Consider the following 19,504-nt stretch of genomic DNA (forward strand, 5'->3'; position numbering starts at 1 on the left):
AGCTTGCTGGGGCGTGTAGTCCACTCTGCCGCGGCGCGGCATGCCGGGAGTTGTAGTCCATTTTTTAAAAAACTCTACCACCATAATTCTGGTGCATGCTGGGAAGTGCAATTTGGTAGTACGAATACTCATCAAAGAGGTGGGCAGAGTCTCTACTTTAAACCTAATTGATTATTTCTAGAACTGTGACAAGCAAGCAATTAGTCAACGAGTATTTACTGAACGCTTTTAATCTTCTGGATACCCAATATAACTTCTTTGTCCTGTGCAAAAAAAAAGTTTTTTTAGATTCCACGCTGGACCCATTAGATCCCCTGACTTGGGACTGGTAAGAGGTTTTAATCACAAAGAACAAATGTAACCTCAACCTTCTCAGGTTGGGCCTTGCCCTTTCTGATCTCAGTTTCTCCGGAGATTTCACAATCCCTTGCTTACTCTCGGTTACAGCTACGTTTCTCTCTACTCTAGATTTTAAGATCTTGAAAATTGAGTATGTTGTCTTATCCATTATTTAACACATATTTACCGACTCCACCCCTGCTAAATGCCAAGAACTGCCCTATACTCCAGAGATACAGAAATGAGTAAGGCAGACAAGATGCAGTTCTCATCGAGTGAATGGGTGTGAGGAACAGGCAATAAATTAGCAACTAGATACAGGGGAGAAAAAAAAAAGATCATATCAAAGGGTTATAAACTCTCTGAACAAATTATATCAAAGTCATACATTCATCGAACTAATATTTTCTGAGCAGGTAGTATTTGCTAGGTACTGGACCTTAGAGACACAGAATGAATAAGAGAGGGGAAAAAAATCCCTACATTCCTGTAGCTTACTTTCCAGTGGGGGAGACACACACAAGCATACATACATACATACATACATACATACATACATATCCGTGACAGGAAGTTATAGTACTTTGAAGAGGATGAGGAAGTCCCCTCAGATTGGAGACTGACTAATCAGAGAAGGCCAAGCTGAGGAACTGACATGTAAGTTGAAATCTGAATAATAGCTACGTAAAGATTTGTGAGCACAATGTTTCAGACATTGGGAACAGAGATCACAAAGGCCCAGTTGCTCATAGAAACTTCGTGTGTTTAAGGAACAGGAAAAAAAACCAGCGTGGCTGAAGTACAATGAATAAGAGTCAGTGTTAAGAGGCTACCAGAGGTGGGCAGGGCAAGGTCACATGGGCTTGTGGACCTCTGGCAAGGAGTTTAACTTTTATTCTAATACAATGATAAACTGCTGGAGAGTTTTAAATATAAAAGTGCACTGAATGTGTGAAAGGGTGACAAGTTTTTCTGCAAAGTGACCACTTAGGAGAGAAGGGGATGAACAGGGAAATTAGTATGAAGGCAAAACCAACTGCATGTGCCTGACACAGCTTAGGTTCATAGGATCATAAAGGGTTCATAGGTGAAAGCTAGACTGACTGCTAATAGATTATTTATAAACCAGCTATCATTACACTCTCACTGCACCTTGTACGTACCTCTGTCAGAGCACTTATTACATTAACTTTCTTCCTTATATTCCTCACCCACCATGCTTAAATCATATTTTATTAGTTTCTGCACCCCCAGTATCTTCTACCCTGCAAATAACTGTGTTTAATAAATGGCTCCCAAATCAATAACCCATACTGACTACAGGAGAGATTTTATTAAAATTAGTCCATATTTCATTAAAAACATAAATGTCATCTCACACACATTTCCCTCAAGTTAGAACAGAAAACACAGGCTATCCTATTTTCTCTATCTGCTGCTTTATCTTCAGCAAATTAAAAAGCTGGCACCATAGTCAAAGGTTAGAATTACTTATTTTAATTAAGATAGCCTTTTCTCATCTACTTGAAAACTTAAAACATGGTTGCAATGTCAAAACTTGGGGAATACAAATTTTAAGAGAGAAATAATCAGGATTAGAAAAACAGTAAGTAGGGTGTGTGTTTGTGTGTGTGTGAGAAAGTTATCAAGACTTATGGCTAAAATATATATTATATTTTAAAAGTACAAATTGAACTGTTTCAGTTTCCAGTCTGTCATGTAAGGAGCTTGGAAGTTACCACTAGGTTCTAACAACAAATAAAAAGCCCAAGAAATTGAAAAACCAACTCTTCTTAAGTCTGTCAGAGAAGTGAGGTCACTGCTCCAAAAATGGGTGAGACAGAGAGGCCAATACAGAAAATCAAAATTTACCAGAACAGAAACCCACCCGCAAAAATCACCATGGAACCAGTATTGGAATAGGAAAACTTGAACTATAACCAATAAAAAGCTGGAGGCTCATTGTGGACAAGCATGAATATAAAAACTCAGGGTGGGGTGGGGCTCAGGGGAGCTTATTTTTGTGAATCTTACCTCCTATAGTTTTCTATCAGGTTTTCTTAGTGAAGATCAAAGAAAAATCCTCTGTGCTTCCAATATGGGGAAGCAAAAAGTGGCCATTTGAAAAGTGCCAGAGCATTCTGTTCTTCTTAACAAGACTTGCCCTCAGGAAAAACAATTTTATGAAAGCCTAACCTATTGGGGTTTTGTCAGAGTACAAATGACCTGAGGGAAGAGAAATACTCAACTCTAGCACTTTAAGTCATCCGCCCCAACTCAGGGGGAAGTAGAGGGAGGATTGAGAGGCACTTGTGAAGTTTACAGCCCAGGGCAAAAGGTCACTAAAAGACTAAGACTTAATCATAGGTCTATAGAACATTCTCTCTCCACACCTTACCCCCAAGTCACTAAAGGCCTATTTACTGGACTTCCTTTCACCCAGTATATTATGTCCAGCTTTCAAGAACAACAACAACAAAATTACAAGGCATACTAAAAGGCAAAAACACACTTTGAAGTGACAGAGCAAGCATCAGATCCAGATTCAGATATGGCAGGGATGTTAGAATCATCAGATCGTGCATTTAAAACAACTATGATTAATATGCTAGGGCACTATTTCCACTTTAACTGGAAAAAGTACATAACATGCAAGAATAGATAGATAATGTAGCTGAAGAGGTGGAAATTCTAAGAAAGACTCAAAAAAAAAAATGCTACAGATCAAAAATATCACAGCAGAAATGAAGATTATCTTTCATAGGTTCATTAGTAGATAGAGCATCACTAAGGAAAGAATCTCTGATCTTGAGAATATGTCAATAGAAATTTCCAACACTGAAAAGCAAAGGAAAAAACACTAAAAAAATGTAATATTTAAAAATTGTAGGATAACTCCAGAAGGTGTACTATATGCATAATAGGAATATATTCTCTCCAGAAGGATAAGAAAGAGAGAAACAAACACAAGAAATATTTGAAGCAATAATGACTGGGAATTTCCCCAAATTAATATCAGACACCAAACCACAAATCAAGGAAGCCCAGAGAATGTAAGGCAGCATAAATGCCAAAACAAAAAACCAATCAAAAAAACCTACAAATAGGTATATTACATTCAAAGTTCAGAAAAGCAAACATAAAAAACATACTTGAAAGAAGCCAAAGGAAAACAACATCTTACCTACAGAGGAACAAAGATAAAAATTACATCCTACTTCTCAGAAACTATGTAAGCAAGAAAAGAGTGGAGTGGACTAGCTAAACTGTTGAGAGAAAAAAAACCCCATCAACCTAGAATTCTATATCCTGCAAAATTAGCCTCCAAAATTGAAGGAGAAACAAAGAGTTTCTCAGACAAACAAAAACAAAGATTTTGTTGTCCAAAATCTCACCTTGCAAAAAAATGTTAAAAGAAGTTCTTCAGATAGAAGGAAATTGATATAAATCAGAAAGGAAGATCTGTATAAAGAAAGGAAGATCTTTAGAGAAGGAATGCACAAAGGTAAATAAAACTTTTTATTTTTCTTATTCTTGACTGATATAAAATAAATTTGTTCAAAATAATAATAGCAAGAATGTATTCAAGTATATATATACATATATATATACATACATATATATATATATATATATATATATATATATATACACATACACACATACACACTTGCTTATGTGTAAGTGAAATAATTCAAGGGACAGGAGAGAGGAATTACAAATATTAGAATTTTTTTTTTATTTTGGGGGAGAGGTAATTAGATTTTTATTTATTTATTTTAATGGAGATACTGGGATTGAACCCAGGCCCTCAAGCATGCTAAGCATGTTCCATCCACTGAGCTATACCCTCCCCCAGGAATATTTTTAATAAGGTACTTGCATTAACCACAATAGTATAGTGTTATTGAAAAGTGGACTTGGATTAATTATAAATGTATTTTGCAAACTCTAAGGCAATCACAAAAAAAGTAAAAAAAGAAATAAATGAGAGATCTTTTGTGTCCTCTAATTCTTCTTTTTTTAAATAGCATCCTGTTCTTATATCAGTGATACACAATCTTCTCATTTCTATGAGGATATAAATTTTGGTATACTTAAAATACTCTTTTGCTCTGTGCATTCTCTATTTTCTCTGATTTTTTCCATGACTTTGTTTTGGTTTATACTTCATGTCAGAGACTACCTGCAAACAAACTTTGATCCTTGACAGTCTTTTCATAATGTATTAAAAAAAAAAAACACTAAAAAGGTCATCGAAGCTCAATGTGGATAGGCAGCGCTGTTTGATTAATGATTTCACTGTGTGTTGATCAGTGGTGACCTAGTTGATCAGTGATTAACCTTCACCTCCTCAAATGTGGATCCTTTCCCTACAGCTCTTCAGTTACTCCAGAAAAGAATCCAAGCTTTTGCCTGCAAGAGTGTAAGCCAGGCTGCCAGCGTTCTGAGAGACAAATGAGGAAATTAAACTGTGATTTCATGTTTGAAGACTTTCACTTAATCTTCCTATTTTCAGTGTGCTGGCCTCCTTTCTATTCCCTGCTATGTCTTATCAGTACAATAAGGGAAGAAAAAATATTTATGGGCTGGACAGGAGGATATTAATTTTTTCTATGTAGACTGTTTTATTAACAAGTTTGGAGGACACAAAGGCAATACACAAGAACCAATTGCATTTTTATATACTACCAATTAACAGCGAAAAATGAAAATCTTAAAACAGTACCACTTACAATATCACCAAAAAAGCATGAGATACTATCTGCAAGATCTTTTTGTGATAACTACAAAACACTAATGAAATAAATCAAACACTTAAATGAATAGACAGATAAACTGTGTTGGCAGATTAAATCATTCAAAATTGTTAAAATGTCAATTTCTCCAAAACTGATCTATAGGTTCAATACAATTCTAATCAAAACTATAGCAGGAAAAAAGACTATAGCAGGATTTCTTTTATAAAAATATCAAGCTTATTTTAAAATTTATGTGGAAAGGCAAAGGAAATATAATAGCCAAGACAATTTGAAAAAGAAAAAATTGAAAGGATTCACACTACCTGATTTCAAGATGTACTAAAATCTACAGCAGACATTGTGATATTAATGAAAGTAGAGACACATAGGTAAATGGAACAAAATGGAACCTCTGAAAAAGACCGACATATACATAGTCAATTTATCTTTTTTGATAAAAGTGCAAAGACGATACAGTAATCTTTTCCAGAATAAATTACTTTGTAACCATTGGACATCCATAGGCAAAAAAAAAAAAAATGAACCTCGGCCCATAATCTTCACCTTATTCACAAACTAACTCAAAATGGAATCAGACCTAAACATAAACTTTGGGTAGAAAAAGAGGCATCCAAAAGAAATCAGAATCCCAGGTCAGGGCCATGCTTATACGCATGGTCTTATTGACACTCACATTTACACTACACATATGGGACGAGTTTCTAAGGTCTGCGATTAATAGGGAAAAAATTGTTCTCAAACAAAGGAAACACTGACAGAAGCAAACTACCAATTGAACAAAATAAAACATAAAAAAGAGGTTATTAATATTAAATTAATATTAGTTTTATTATACTATTATTTAATATTTTAATATATTATTATTTAAATTTTAATATATTAATATTTTAAAAGTACACTTAAGGATAGTGGAGAAAGCCAAAAAATGGAAATCACACAACAATTCTGATAGGCAAATGGGTTAAAAAATCGTGGTGTAACCATACAATGGAATACTACCTAGCAATAAAAACAACGAACTACTGATATATGCAAAACATGGATAAAACTCAAAGGCATTATCTTGAGCAAGAGAAATTAGAAACAAAAGAGTACATACTACATGATTCTATTATATGAAACTAGTCGAACTAAAATCAAATATATAGTAACAGAAAGCATTTCACTGGTGACCAATATTTAGAGAACAGTGGATTGACTGTGATGGGGCATAAGATAATATTTCAGGGTTTATAGAAATGATCTCTATCTTTCTACTGCTTATATGGGTTCACATATTGTCAGTACCAATTAATTTGAGTGACATCAGTGAAGCTGGTAGGGTAAGGAACTCCAAAAGTCTCTCTCTCCACAAAACCCCCAAAAATAAACTGGCAAAACAGTCAAAATCAACTTTATCAGAACTTCAGAAACTAATTAAAAGTTTACAGCACCAAGAAAAAGGCTTGATCAAGGAAAAAAACAACTGAATCTCAGCAGTTAAGAAAATCTCTGTTGAGTCACTAGCTGACCACTAAGCTAAAGGAACAGAGAATTTAGGTGCCACACACAACAAAGAATACACAGTTAATAAAATTAGTTCAGAAAATTTCTAAACAAGCACATGACAACCACAATAAGCAGCAACAATAAAACCTGGGGAGGGAGTTGTCACATTACAACATTCAAAATGTCCAGTTTTCAACAGCAACAACAATAATGAAGCATGAAAAGAAAGTACGGCCCATACACAAAATGAAAAGAAATTAATAGAAACTGTCTCTGAGGAGGCCAAGACATTGGATTTACTAGACAGAGACTTCAAATCAATTATTTAAAATATGCTCAAAAATCTAAAGAGAATCACATACAAAAAAACTAAAGGATACTGTGAGAATGATGTCTCAACAAATAGAGAAACTAATAGATAGATATGAAAAGAACCAAACAGAAATTAAGGAGTTAAAAAGTAAAATAACTGAAATGAAAAATTCACTAGAGAGTTGCAACAACAGATTTGAGCAGGCAGAAGAAGAATAAGCAAACTTAAAGATAGGCCAATTGAAATTACTTGGTTTGAGAAGGAGAAAGAAAGTTTCCTTAAAATTTTAAAGTAAGAGTTACCACATAATTGAGCAATTCCACTTCTGGGTATATATCCAAAAAAATTGAAAGTGAGTTCTAGCAGAGATATTTGCACACCTGTGTTCATTGCAGTATTACTCACAATAGCAAAGAGGTAGAAACAAGCCAAGTCCATTGACAGATAAATGGATACAGAAGATGTGGTATATAAATGCAATGGAATATTATTCAGCCTTTAAAAGCATATCCTATCACATGCTACAACATTGGTGAACATTGAGGATACTATGCTACATTGAAATAAGCCAGCCACATATAAGATTCCACTTATATGAGGTACTCTAATAGTCAAACTCTTAGAAACAGAAAGTAGAATGGTGTTCTCCAGGGGCTGGAGTGAAGAGGAAATGGAAATTTTTTGTTCAATGGGTATAGAGTTTCAGTTTTGCATGATGAAAATGTTCTAAAGATCTGTTGTTCAATGTTAATATAGTTAACACCACTGAAATATACACTTAGAAATGGTTACGATGGTAAACTCTATTTCATGTTTTTTTTTTACCAAAATTTTTTTAAAAATTTAAATGTGGGAAAAATGAAGACATTTCTAGAGAAACAAAAATTGAGAGACTCTTTTGCCAGTAGACCTGCCCTACAAAAAAGGTAAAGGATGTTGGTCCTTTTGGCTGAAATGAAGGACATTAACTTGAACCCAAATGAGGAAACAAAGAATTCCAGTAAAAGTAACTACAAAAAAAAAAAAAAAAAGTCAGTATTTATTCAATTTTGGTTTGAATTCTTTTTTGTTTAACTTTTTACCTAAAGTTTTTAATAGTTCATTTTTTATTTTTTGGTGGATGTGAACACCAATGAAACCCCACCACAATCAAGATAGGTAACATTTCCATCACTCCCGAAGAGGTACAAATTTTGAATTCCCAATTTATCCCTTCTCACCCCTATTTATTTTATTTTTGTTGTAGGGGGAGGTAATTAGGTTTATTCATTTTAATGGAGGTGCTGGGGATTGAACCCAGGACCTTGTGCATGCTAAGCACACACTCTACCACTGAGCTATACCTCCCCACCAAAACGGTGGACTTTCTGATTTGGTAACACTTTCCCATAATAGGTCACATAAATTTACCTAATACTCCCCCACTACCCTATAATATTTTGTTACGAAAAAATTTAAACAGAGTATGTATAACATTTACTATGTATATGTATTCATCCCTGTGTCTATCCACTAATCCATCATTTTTTCTGTTTTTCTATCATATATTTTTATTTGTTTATTTTATAAAACTTTCCAGCATCTAGGCATTATCTCATTTTTTCTTTTATTTTGCTCTTGAATCAGCAATTAGTTACTGGAATTCCTTAAAACGTTGTCACTTTTATGAAGGTATCTTCCTGCTTTGCTTTTCTTGAAAATTTTCTCTCCTTTCCCACATCCTGGATGGAGTCAGGCAGAGGTTGATTTCTGGTTTTAGGAAAGAGTGGGACAACAAGACCAGAGAGGATGGGGAAGACTCCATAGATGATCCAGGGCAGGTGGGCAGGATACATCATTAGGATCATGATGAGGGGAGACAGGACTGCCCCAATATTAGCAGCAATTCCCAGGATTCCTGTAGCTGTTATCCCATAAAAAAGAAGGATATTTTGCCATTTGCGGCCCTTCATTCACTTTTTTTTTCATGTCAAAAACCAGAGTTTTATAACTGGCATAAACATTTCCATTGCATCTAAATCAGCAAAATACCTACAAATAAACTTAACCAAGGAGGTTACCTACACTCTGAAAACTGTAAAACACCAATGAAGAAAATTGAAGATGATACCAAGAAATGGAAAGATATCTTGTGCTCTTGGATTGGAAGAATCAACATTATCAAAATGACTGTAATACCCAAAGCAATCTACAGATCCAATGCAATCCCTGTCAAAATACTCATGACATTTTTCACAGAACTAGAACAAACAATTCCAAAATTTATATGGAACCATGAAAGACCCCAAATTGCCAAAGCAATCTTTTGTAGGTCTTTTTCACTCCTTCTTCTTTTTGTTCTCTTTTCTCATGGTTTGATGACTAGAGAAGTCCCTTTAACATTTGTTGTAAAACTGGTCTGGTGGTGCTGAATTCTTTTAGTTTTTGTTTATCTTTTAAGCTTTTGATTTCTCCATCAAGTCTGAACAAGAGCTTTGCTGGGGAGAGTATTCTTGGTTGTAAGTTGTTCTCTTTCATTACTTTAAATATATCGTGCCACTCCCTTCTGACCTGTAGAGTTTCTGCTGAAAAATCAGGTGATAATCTTATGGGAGTTCTCGTGCATGTTATTTGTTGCTTTTCTTTTACTGATTTTAATATTTTCTCCTTATCTTTAATTTTTGTCAATGTGATTACTATGTGCCTCAGTGTGTTCCTCTTTGAGTTAATCCTGTGTGGAACTCTCTGCACTTCCTGGACTTGGGTGACTGTTTTCTTTCCCAAGTTAGGGAAGTTTTCAGCTATTACCTCTTCAAATATTTTCTCAGGTCCTTTCTCTCTCTTCTCTTTCTGGGACCCCTATAATGTGATTATTAGTGGGCTTCATGTAGTCCCAGAGTTCTCTTAAACTATCCTACTTCTTTTCATTCTTTTTTTTCCTTCTGTTCTGCGGTAGTGATTTCCACTAATCTGTCTTCTAGATCATTGATCCGTTCTTCTGCCTCATTTAGTCTATTCTTGGTTCCTTCTAGTGTGTTATTCATTTCAGTGATTTTATTCTCCAACTCTGTTTGGGTATTATTTATATTTTCTAACTCTTTGCTAAAAACTGCTCTGTGTATCTATTCTCTTTCCAAGTTCTCTGACAATCTTCACAATCAATTACTCTAAATGCTTTCTTGTATAGATTGCCTATCTCCTCATCTCTTGTTTCTTCTGGAATTTTTATCTTGTGCTTTGGCCTGGAGGATATTCCTCTCCTGCCTCATATTGTCTAACTTTCTATTTATATTTTTAGTCAGGTTAGTTACTTTCTCGACCTTGCAAAAGTGGCCCTCTGTGGGAGACATCCTATGCGTCCCAGCAGTACACTTCTCTCTTGTCACCCAAGGGCCAGGATTCAGCGGGTCCCAGGGTAGAGTCTGGCAGATTCCTTCCACAAGCTTTGGGATCGTTGTTTTCTTGTTTCTGATATCTGCCTCCTGGTAGATGAGGCTAGACTAGAGGCTTATGCAGGTTGCCTAGCAGGAGGAGTCGGTGCCTGCCCATTGCTGGGTGGAGCTTGGTCCTGGCTCTCTGGTAGGTAGGGCCATGTCTAGTGGCAGGTCTAGAAGTGTTTGAGGGCTCAGGAAGTCTGCTGATGGGTGGGGCTGCGTTCCCACCAAGTATGTTGTTTGGCCTGAGGCTTAATAAAGCTTTTTTTTTTTTAAAGAGTAATGATACAGAGCTCTTTTAAATTGAAGTATAGTTGATTTACAGAGCTGTGTTAGTTTCTGGTCTATAGCACAGTGATTCAGTTACATATATATATATATATATTCTTTTTTATCATAGGTTATTACAAGCTGTTGAATATAGTTCCGTGGTATACAGCAGGACCTTGTTGTTTTCACATTGAGTTCCTATTCAAGAATCTTTTGGCTCTTCTCGGTCATTTGCTCTTTCACATTAATCTTATATTGAACTTTTAAAATTCCTCCAAATAACCTATATTCACTCTAATGTTGGTTGTGAATGGCAGAAGGCTTAAAAAAATGGTGATTTAAATAAGAAAGAGGTTTCATTTCTCTCTTTCTTATTCCTCTCTTTCTGTTCCTAGAACAGGTCAACTTCTTTCCTGCTTTAGGGCCTTTGCACTCTCTCTCTACCTGAAATTCTTTTCCAACACAACCAGTTCCTCCTATCCTCAAGGTCCTTACATGTCATGGTCTCAGAAAGTCTTCCACTAACTTCTCAGACTGAGGTAGGCTGTCTTTGTTATTCTCTATCACAGTACCCTGATTATTGATGTCACAATTTTCATTCCTTTACTTAGCCATTACTCACTGAAAACCTTCTATATGAAAGGTACTGTTCCAAGGGCTATGAACTCCTCATTATTTATCATTATTGTAATTATATGTTTATTGTTTTGCCAGCCCACTGCCTGACTCTCTTACTGGAATAGAAGTTCCAAGACCATATCTTTTTGATCATCACTGCATCCTCTGACTTTAGCGTAGTAACTGCCGTACGGTAGACAATGAACATTTGTAGATTGAATGTATAAAATACCAGCTCAAAATATTATTTTCCTTCTATTCAAGATTAGGGACATGAATAAGGCAATTGTCTCAAAGGAGAAAAAACTTGATAGAAAACTGAATTATTATTATTTACAAAATAAAATAAATCAGATCAAAGATTTTTTTTCCTTAACCTCACAAAACATAGACATAGACTCAGTCTCCAGCTCCCAGCATACAGGCAACCTCCCTCTTGAACCTTGGTAAGGAACCTCTGCTAAGCACACTCACCTTTTCTTCCATGTTCCTATTGTACATAGATGACCATATCATTCATTGTCCAAACTGGAATCCTTATGAAAGATGAAGGTGAGAAACTGAATATACAAATGAACAATGGCCAGACCCTGTTGAAAAAAAAAAAAAAAAAACAGAACTCTAACTTAGAGGCTGCAGCAACTAAGCCCAGGAAACCAGCTTATTATCTGCAGCAACCAAATCAGGAAGCCAGCCTGCTATCTACAAGTCAGACTTGTAGGAAATCAGAACACTATCTCTAGCAAACAATCCAGGAAGCCAAACAATAAACCCTGTAACATTGGCCCCAAATGTCTAGGATTCCATTGACAGCTTCCCTAATTTTTGTCCATGCTTCAAACTTAGGACCAACTAGAGAAAGCTAAGTACATTTTCCTAACTAGTCACATAACTGCTTCCAGTTAGTTCTCCCAGAACTTCCCTGTCCCAACAGACTTCAAGCAAGGCATATCTGAAGCCTTCCCTTTTTCAGCTATAAAGCTTTCCCAGTCCTTTGCCTGCCTTAGAGTCTCTGCCAATATGCAAGTGACGGTGGCCAAGTCCCTTGTTATTATTGCAAGCTCTGAATAGTCTTTGCCTGTTCTCATTTGGGCACTTTTCATTTATTTCCATAAAGGGAATACTATTAATAATCGTGCTGAATCAAGAGGGAAAAATCGGGACTGTCTTGAGTAAATTAGGACATAGGTCACCCTAGTTAAAAACGACAGTTGGACAAGTGGCTGTTTGCTTGAGATACAAAATTTGGGAGCGCAAAGGTGTAAAGAACAGAAGGTAAAATGTGCCATTACCACTAGGTGGGGTTGCACCATCAAAGAATGGAGGACTTTTCAATTACTGCAGGAAGTTCTTGAGCTGGACATGCATTCAGTAATCTTTTTAGTTTAGAGGTATAGTACTGTAAAATCTGAATACTGGAATTGAAGTAAAATTGTCTTCAGGGCGACAATTACTGGAAATAATTCCAATGAAAAAATGTTCTAGCATACCATTATTGACACTTAGTATTAACTCACTTTCAACTATTGCCTTCTGCACTGATGCAGTAAACTCCTTGTCCTTAACAAGTTTGCACTCTAGAGTACTTAAGGTCCAAATGAGCTACCTAACTGGGAGAGCCCAGTGCACAATTAAAATAAGGGACAACTAGTTCAAAAAGTATTAAGAATTTCCTGATAGCAACAGCTAAGCATTAAACCAAGGGTGGAGCCCTTCTGAGCACAAAGCCCTTTGCAACTGCACAGATCACATACCCATGAACCCAACCCTAAATGTAGAACAGTATTTTACAACAAATTATAGACTAACAAACTACACTGTTTATTGTATATGTTGTAATGCTGCTGGAGCCTTCAGTCTCTTACTTTATGTGATACTTTGGCATGCACGGAATTATATTACATTTAAAAAGTTATTGCATATTGAATATATTTGTGCTATTGGCTGTAGGGAATCTTTGCTAAAGTTTAATATAATCAAGCCCATAAATACTTGATCTAATTTAAAATGTTATAAAAAGTTACAACTAGAATTATTTTGCTTTTCCCTACATGACTCAAGGGGAGGGCAGAAATGAATACTGGTATGTACTCAATGAACACTTGTCGATTGAATGAAAGGAGGGTTCAATGGGTGAAGATTTTAACGAGAGATATCAGGAAAGGCTGTAAGGGAGATGGTTAGCTAGGATTCTGAAACTTATAGGCAAGCCAGGATGGACATTGTAGGTAAGGGGAAAAGTCAGTGAAAGCAAAGTTTTGTGTATAGTTTGTCTGTTTATTATCATTATCTTTCATAGGCCCCATAGAAGCAGGAATCTTTTCTGTTTCTTCCTAGCTGTACCCAGGGCCTGTGACATAGTAGCCCCTCAGTAAACATTTATTGACTGAATAAATGCAGGCAATGTTACTTAGCTAAATGCAGAATACCTATATACTGAAGAAGTAAAAAATGAGGCTGGAATCTTATTGATCAATATTTGAATATCAGAGTGAGAATCTATACTTTATCCTGTGTACAGAAAAAGAGCAATGGTAGGCTCTGAACTCTGAACAGAATATAAGTCAGTGGTATTCCCAACTAGAAGATTAAATTATCTGCTGTTGACTGAAAAAAATGCATAACCTAAAAGTTGATAATTATATTTTATCCAGCAGACTTACTGAGGACTATAGCCTGAGAACCAGCCTTTCAAATAGCTCTGAGAAACTTCCAAAGAGATAAGGGAGGGGTAAGGATATACAGGAGTTTTTGCTGGAAAACAAACAAAACCCATGTAGTCGAATATCAAAAGATTACTGCTAATCAAAAAAAACACACATCTCAAGTTAATGATTTGAGTGCTTTTCTCTATACGGGAAGATGCAAGAGTATGGGCTTTTTGAAATTATTCCTTTGATATGTACCTTAACTATCTAGGGCCAGTATCCTGTTTTTCTGCATCCTGAATTCCCTTCAGGTTCGGGGTGGCTGCAGTGGCTGATGGCTTTATGACCACAACATCCTTTATTTACTGAAATGGCAGGCAACATTTTGTCCACACTGTCAACATCTCTCTGCCTTCTCTTAATTTCATGTCCTCGCCTTGCCTCTCCATAGCCCAATACGTGACTTAGACTCCACTATAAGCCAAATAAGACCTCAAGTAAGAAAACTGAAAACGCGATTAAAACAAGCAAACTAAAGCTGGTTAATTTTTTGATAATTGTCCCTTTCTTTGTGTCTCCTTAGCTGCAGGATAAATTTCTCGGGGGCAAATACATACATTAAATACAATTCTGGGCAGTTTCTAGGCCAAGATGGAGTCTGCCACTGGATTTGCTCAATGAATTACCTGTCGAAAACAGCATAAGATCGAATGATTTACAAATGTAACAGATGGTTTAGTTACCTGGGTAAACCAGTCTTTCCTTTTGACACCTAGCTCCTTTGTGGTGCGTCAGTGAATCATGGGGTGGAAAGACAAACAGCAGGATGGTGGTGTTTTTCACCCTAATCTAATCGTCCTAATTATTTGTTTTGATTTTGTAAGATTCTTGGTCAAAACTAACTATGCATGCAAATAAGGTGTGGCTGGAACGCCTGGAAAGTGACAAACGAAACCTGTTATCAACAGACGAAGCGACCAAGCCAGGGCGGGAACTTCCCCGCAGCCGCCGCATGCGCGTGTCCGCCCAATTGGGAACAATAAAGTTGAGCGTGTTCAAAGGGGTCCTTGTCATCCAAGGCCTGTTGACAAGCCTGTAAAATAATACTTCTAAAAACTCCCTACTGTTTCCAAGTCTTCTCCTTGTTCTTGGCAGTTTTTTTCCCCTCACTCGCGGTACAAAAATCCTGAGCGGATCGGCCCGGCCTAGGCCGGTTGCAGGGCATTTCGAGGGCGGCTGGCCCGGCGATCGCCGCGGGCAGCCTCAGGGAGGCCCCCGTCTCCCGTGAAGCCGAGGCTGCGGCGTCGGAGACAGACGAGATGAAGCCCAGACCCGCCAGGTTCGTGGATAATAAGCTGAAGCAACGTGTCACCCAGGTCTGTACCCTGTATCGCAGAGCCTCACAGCGGGCCCCGTTCGCTGCTCAAGGGCACCGGAGGCCCTTTCTTGGGCGGCTCCCAGGTGGAACTCGACTAGCCGCCTACTCTGGCCTGGGTTCGGGTGGGGCTGTTGACACCTCCACTCCTCCTCGGGTGGTTCAAGGCCTTCCCTCTATCCTGTGGGGCGGGGTTTCAAGGAGGGGCCGGGGACTGTGGGAGGCTGCTGCTTGATGACCCGGGCCTGCTGGGATCTGGTCGACCTCAGCGGAGCTCTGTAAGGGGAGAGGTGATGGCCTTTGAGTTTAAATCTTCCTGTCTTCTGAAGTTGGGAGAGAAAGGAAATGTGGAAGGGGCCGCTTTGGGGGCCATAAAAAATACGTTAATGTCCATTTCCAAGAAAATGGGGTCACTTGGAACACCGTAAAAATAAGTATTCTAGATCTGACTTTGTAATAGACACTTTACCTATAGATTTTTTTCCTCCATTTTCATAATCATCAATAGAAAGCATTCTGCGGTAAATGTCTGGGAATGGTACAGTAATGCACGCAATCTTAGAAGAAAGGGAGAGAGACCTGAAGAGCTGTGTATACTCTCTTTGTTTTTCTGCCAGCCTCTATACAATCTCCTTTTTTCCCTTCCTACCATCCCTTCCTACCATCTTTAAATGTTGGAAGTGCTCTGAGACCCTGAGCTCTTACCTTCTCTTTCTTTATCCTCATACTCCTCTCTTACCTGTCCACACTTTTAGGTGGTCCAGTCTAAAACCTTTAAATACTATCTATACATTCATGATTCCTAAATTTATTTTTATATTATAATCCAGTGCAGATTAAACTTGAATTCCGGATTGATATATCCAGCTACCTATTCAGCACCTCTTGAGGGTCGGATAGTTATCTTCAATTTAACATATCCATACGGAACTTTTGATATTCTCCTCCAAACCTGTTCTTTCTTCGTGTTCTCTAATTCAGTAAATCACATCCCCATCCATCCATTTGTTAAGACCAGAAACCTTAAGAATCATCCTGATACTTGTTTCCTGTAACCAATTAAGTAATTAGCAACCTATTTGGCTTTACCTTCGAAATATGTTTCAAACCCAACCACTTTTTACCATCTCCTCTTCTAACCATCCTAGTCCAAACCCCTCTCTCTATCAGGCTATTGCAGTAGCCTTCTAACTCATCTCTCTGATTCTAGTTTTACTTAAAGGCTTTTCCCCGCAGAGCAGCTAGGGAGATCCTTTTAAAGGGAAAATTGGAGTTTGCCAGGGCCCTGCTGAAAACCTTTTGGAGGACTCAGACATTTGGAGTAAAACCCATCCTCAGAAGCCCTCCATATTTTGGCCCTTGTCTACCTTTTTGTCCATTGCTTTTTTTCCCCTTTTGCTCTCTGCCTTGATTACACTGTCCTTTCCACATGGAACTTCCCAGCATGCCGAGCATAGGACTTTTGCTCTTGCAGTTCACTCACTCTCAATTACTGTTGCTTTGAATGTTTGTGCAACTTGCTGCTTCACTTTATTCAGGTCTCTGAGCAGCGACGCCTAATGGCTGAAGCCAGTGGTCTCTTCCCCGTCCTCGCCACACTTGACTGCTCTTCAGCATTTGACGTTAGCAGTTTTCCTCTATTGCTTTTACTTTGGTTCATTATTAAAGTAATGGGTTCTTATGGTTTAAAATAAAAGACGGTATAAAAATGAAAAGAAAAAATTCCTTTCATCTCCACTCCACTTCTCCACAGGTAACCTAGAGAGTTTCTGTTGTATTTTTCTTAAAATTTTGTATGCATACATGCACTTAGTAGATATATTAATTTCATTATAAATCACAAACATGGGCTCATCTGCATCTATTCTGCTGCTTGCTTGTTTCACTAGCAGTATATTTTAGACATCTTTCCACAAGTAGTACATTTGCCTCCTTTTAGCATATTAGTTATCTATTGCTACATGACAGATGACTCCCAAACTTAGTAGATTAAAGTGGTTTTAGTTCTGTTGCTTTTTAGTTTGCAGTGGGTATAAGATAAATATATATATGTATAATTCAGAATTAACTGTAGTAAATGACAGCATGCTATAGGAGTCCAAAGGAGGGGAAGACTAACTAGAACAGTCCAGCTTTGGACACCTAGTCTCTTGTCATTGGAGGCATTTATGCAGACACTGTTACCAGTGTTAGGGATCCTTGAGAAGAAATTGCTGTGTAAAGTGGGGAACCTAAACTGGATAACTAGCAAGTATTGAAACTTGGAAGTTGTTTCATTCCAGATTTGAAATCTGACCCTGTAACTTATGTGCTGAAAGGCAAGTAATTAACCTTCTAAGCCCTCATGTAAAATGGGAGAGACTAACATGAACATCATAGAATTGTGAGTACTTTTTGACAGTGTGTAAAAGACCCCCTAGAACAGGTTTACCAGGCTCTTGGTTTCTCAGTAGATTTTTCATGGTGCTCCTAGGCCAAAAATAATACCTAATAGGTCTGTTTATTAAGTAGTTAGGCTCAAGCAACTTAATAACTATTTAGTCCAAATAACTTAGTAGCTCTTTGAAAAAAAATAATATATAGAAATTGAAACAAAGTTAATACATTTGTATTTATTTCTTAAATAACCACAGTTACTTAGTAGTGGGATTTATGTGCCTGTTGGGCACTGCACAGCTTCTCACACCTTGTGATGAGATTTACACTGCCACTCTCATTTCCTGTTCTACATTTTTCTTACTGAGAATGCTGAAAACCCAGTTTTGCAAAGACAGAACATCATCGAAAGGTGATTTAATATTGAAACCATGTATTGTTTCAGGTTAGTGCAGTTGACCCTTAAATAACGTGGGGGTTAGGGATGCTGACCTCCGCTCAAATCTGTGTATAACTTTACAGTTGGCTCTTCATACCTGTGGTTCGTCATCGGCAGATTCAACCAACCTGGGATCACGTAGTACTCTAATAGATATTTCTTGAAAAAAAATCCATGTATAAATGGACTGGTCAGTTCAAACCTGTGTTGTTCAGGGATTAAGAGTAGTTCCTGTCATGTTGGACAAATGTCAGTATTACTGTGTTCCCTCAACTTTAAAATATCCCTTGGAGTCCATATGAGTTTCATCTTTATTCTGGTATTTTGGGAACCTAGGATATAGTTAAGTCCTCACCTACTACCTTATAGCTATTCTAGTTACTGTTCTTGTGTTGTCATGGTGATTAATAACAGTTAAATTCTTTGATTTGACTTAATTCAGTGATTTTTATGTATATTTCTGGTATGCTTTATTGATGAAGAGTTTACATTAAAGTAAAACATGTTTGAAAAGCTCAATCTATTATTTGTTGATTAAAATCACCAAGTTTGAAATATTATTTCGTATTTATTGTGTTTTCTGTTTTAGTACCTCACCAGTAACAGATGTGGCAAGTATGTGGACACTGGAGTTTTAGCATCTGATTTACAAAGAATGTACAGGTAAAGAAATTTTGCCTCCAGATCTTGCTTTTCTTTCTTACCATTGAAAAAAAGAAAAAAAATTTTTAATGGAGGTACTGGGGTTTGAACCCAGAACCTTGTGCATGCTGAGCATGTGCTCTACCACTGAGCTATATACCCTCCCTCTTCTTTCCTACCATTTTTGAAGTTTTTGTTCTGCCTACATTTCCAATTGATGTTAATAGCTGGCATTAGTTTACCAGTCCATAAGTTTATAATTCAATTTATTAATACAAACATTTGTCAAGCACCTGTTATATACAGTATGCTGTCCTTGTTACTAAGGGGAATGACTCCTTATGTTTCAGTACCTTATTGCCTGTTCAGGAGTATTACTTCTTTTCTTGCTTCATTAAAAAATTAGTGGAGGAAGGGCATAGCTTAGTGATAGAGTACGTGCCTAGCACGCAGAAGGCCCTGAGTTCAGTCCCCAGTACCTCCATTAAAATAAGTAAAAACCTAATTACCCCCACCCACCCCCCCCCAAAAAAATTAAAACTGTCAGGTATGATCTCCCTCAACTTCTTGACTATCTAAAAATGTATCACTTGTTTGGTCTTTCCACTGAAGATTAAATCCTTCTCTTGTGCCTCTAATCCCGCCTCTTCTGATATTTTACCTCATTAATTATCTCTTCTTTGTATATTTCAGTGTCTATTTTCTTCCTCTCTTTAGTCTGTATGTTAGTTTGTTAAGGCTGCCTTTAAAAAGAGACTAGGTGGGTTAAACAACAGAAATTTAATTTTTTAAAGTCGTGGAGGCTTCAAGTCCAAGGTCA

The 19,504-nt window shown here is 37.1% G+C and overlaps 1 protein-coding gene, 1 long non-coding RNA gene and 1 other non-coding gene across 6 annotated transcripts in view; 1 reads left to right on the forward strand and 2 right to left on the reverse strand.

Annotated features, from left to right (window-relative positions):
- Positions 1 to 8,178: 8,178 nt before the first annotated feature.
- On the reverse strand, positions 8,179 to 8,250 carry TRNAA-AGC (transfer RNA alanine (anticodon AGC)). Its single transcript has one exon. It is a non-coding gene; the product is annotated as a tRNA-Ala (tRNA).
- A 364-nt stretch (positions 8,251 to 8,614) lies between these two features.
- Positions 8,615 to 14,704, reverse strand: LOC135318755 (uncharacterized). The gene is made up of 3 exons (XR_010377077.1): positions 14,596 to 14,704; positions 11,679 to 11,794; positions 8,615 to 8,806 (listed from the first exon to the last, which is right to left on the reverse strand). It is a non-coding gene; the product is annotated as an uncharacterized LOC135318755 (long non-coding RNA).
- A 399-nt stretch (positions 14,705 to 15,103) lies between these two features.
- The window catches only part of NVL (nuclear VCP like), a 79,307-nt gene continuing 74,906 nt past the window's right edge, over positions 15,104 to 19,504 (forward strand). For 2 of the 4 annotated variants that reach the window (XM_010992698.3, XM_031438440.2), the window contains exons 1-2: positions 15,104 to 15,228; positions 18,632 to 18,705. In XM_010992698.3, the coding sequence (XP_010991000.1) occupies positions 15,172 to 15,228; positions 18,632 to 18,705 (131 nt within the window). In that variant the 5' untranslated portion in view covers positions 15,104 to 15,171. The remainder of the gene's footprint in view (positions 15,229 to 18,631; positions 18,706 to 19,504) is intronic. The other 2 variants (XM_031438441.2, XM_031438442.2) reach the window with 1 other exon arrangement.

This window comes from Camelus dromedarius, chromosome 21 (assembly GCF_036321535.1).
Source record: "Camelus dromedarius isolate mCamDro1 chromosome 21, mCamDro1.pat, whole genome shotgun sequence".
In the NCBI taxonomy this organism is placed as follows: Eukaryota; Metazoa; Chordata; class Mammalia; order Artiodactyla; family Camelidae; genus Camelus; species Camelus dromedarius.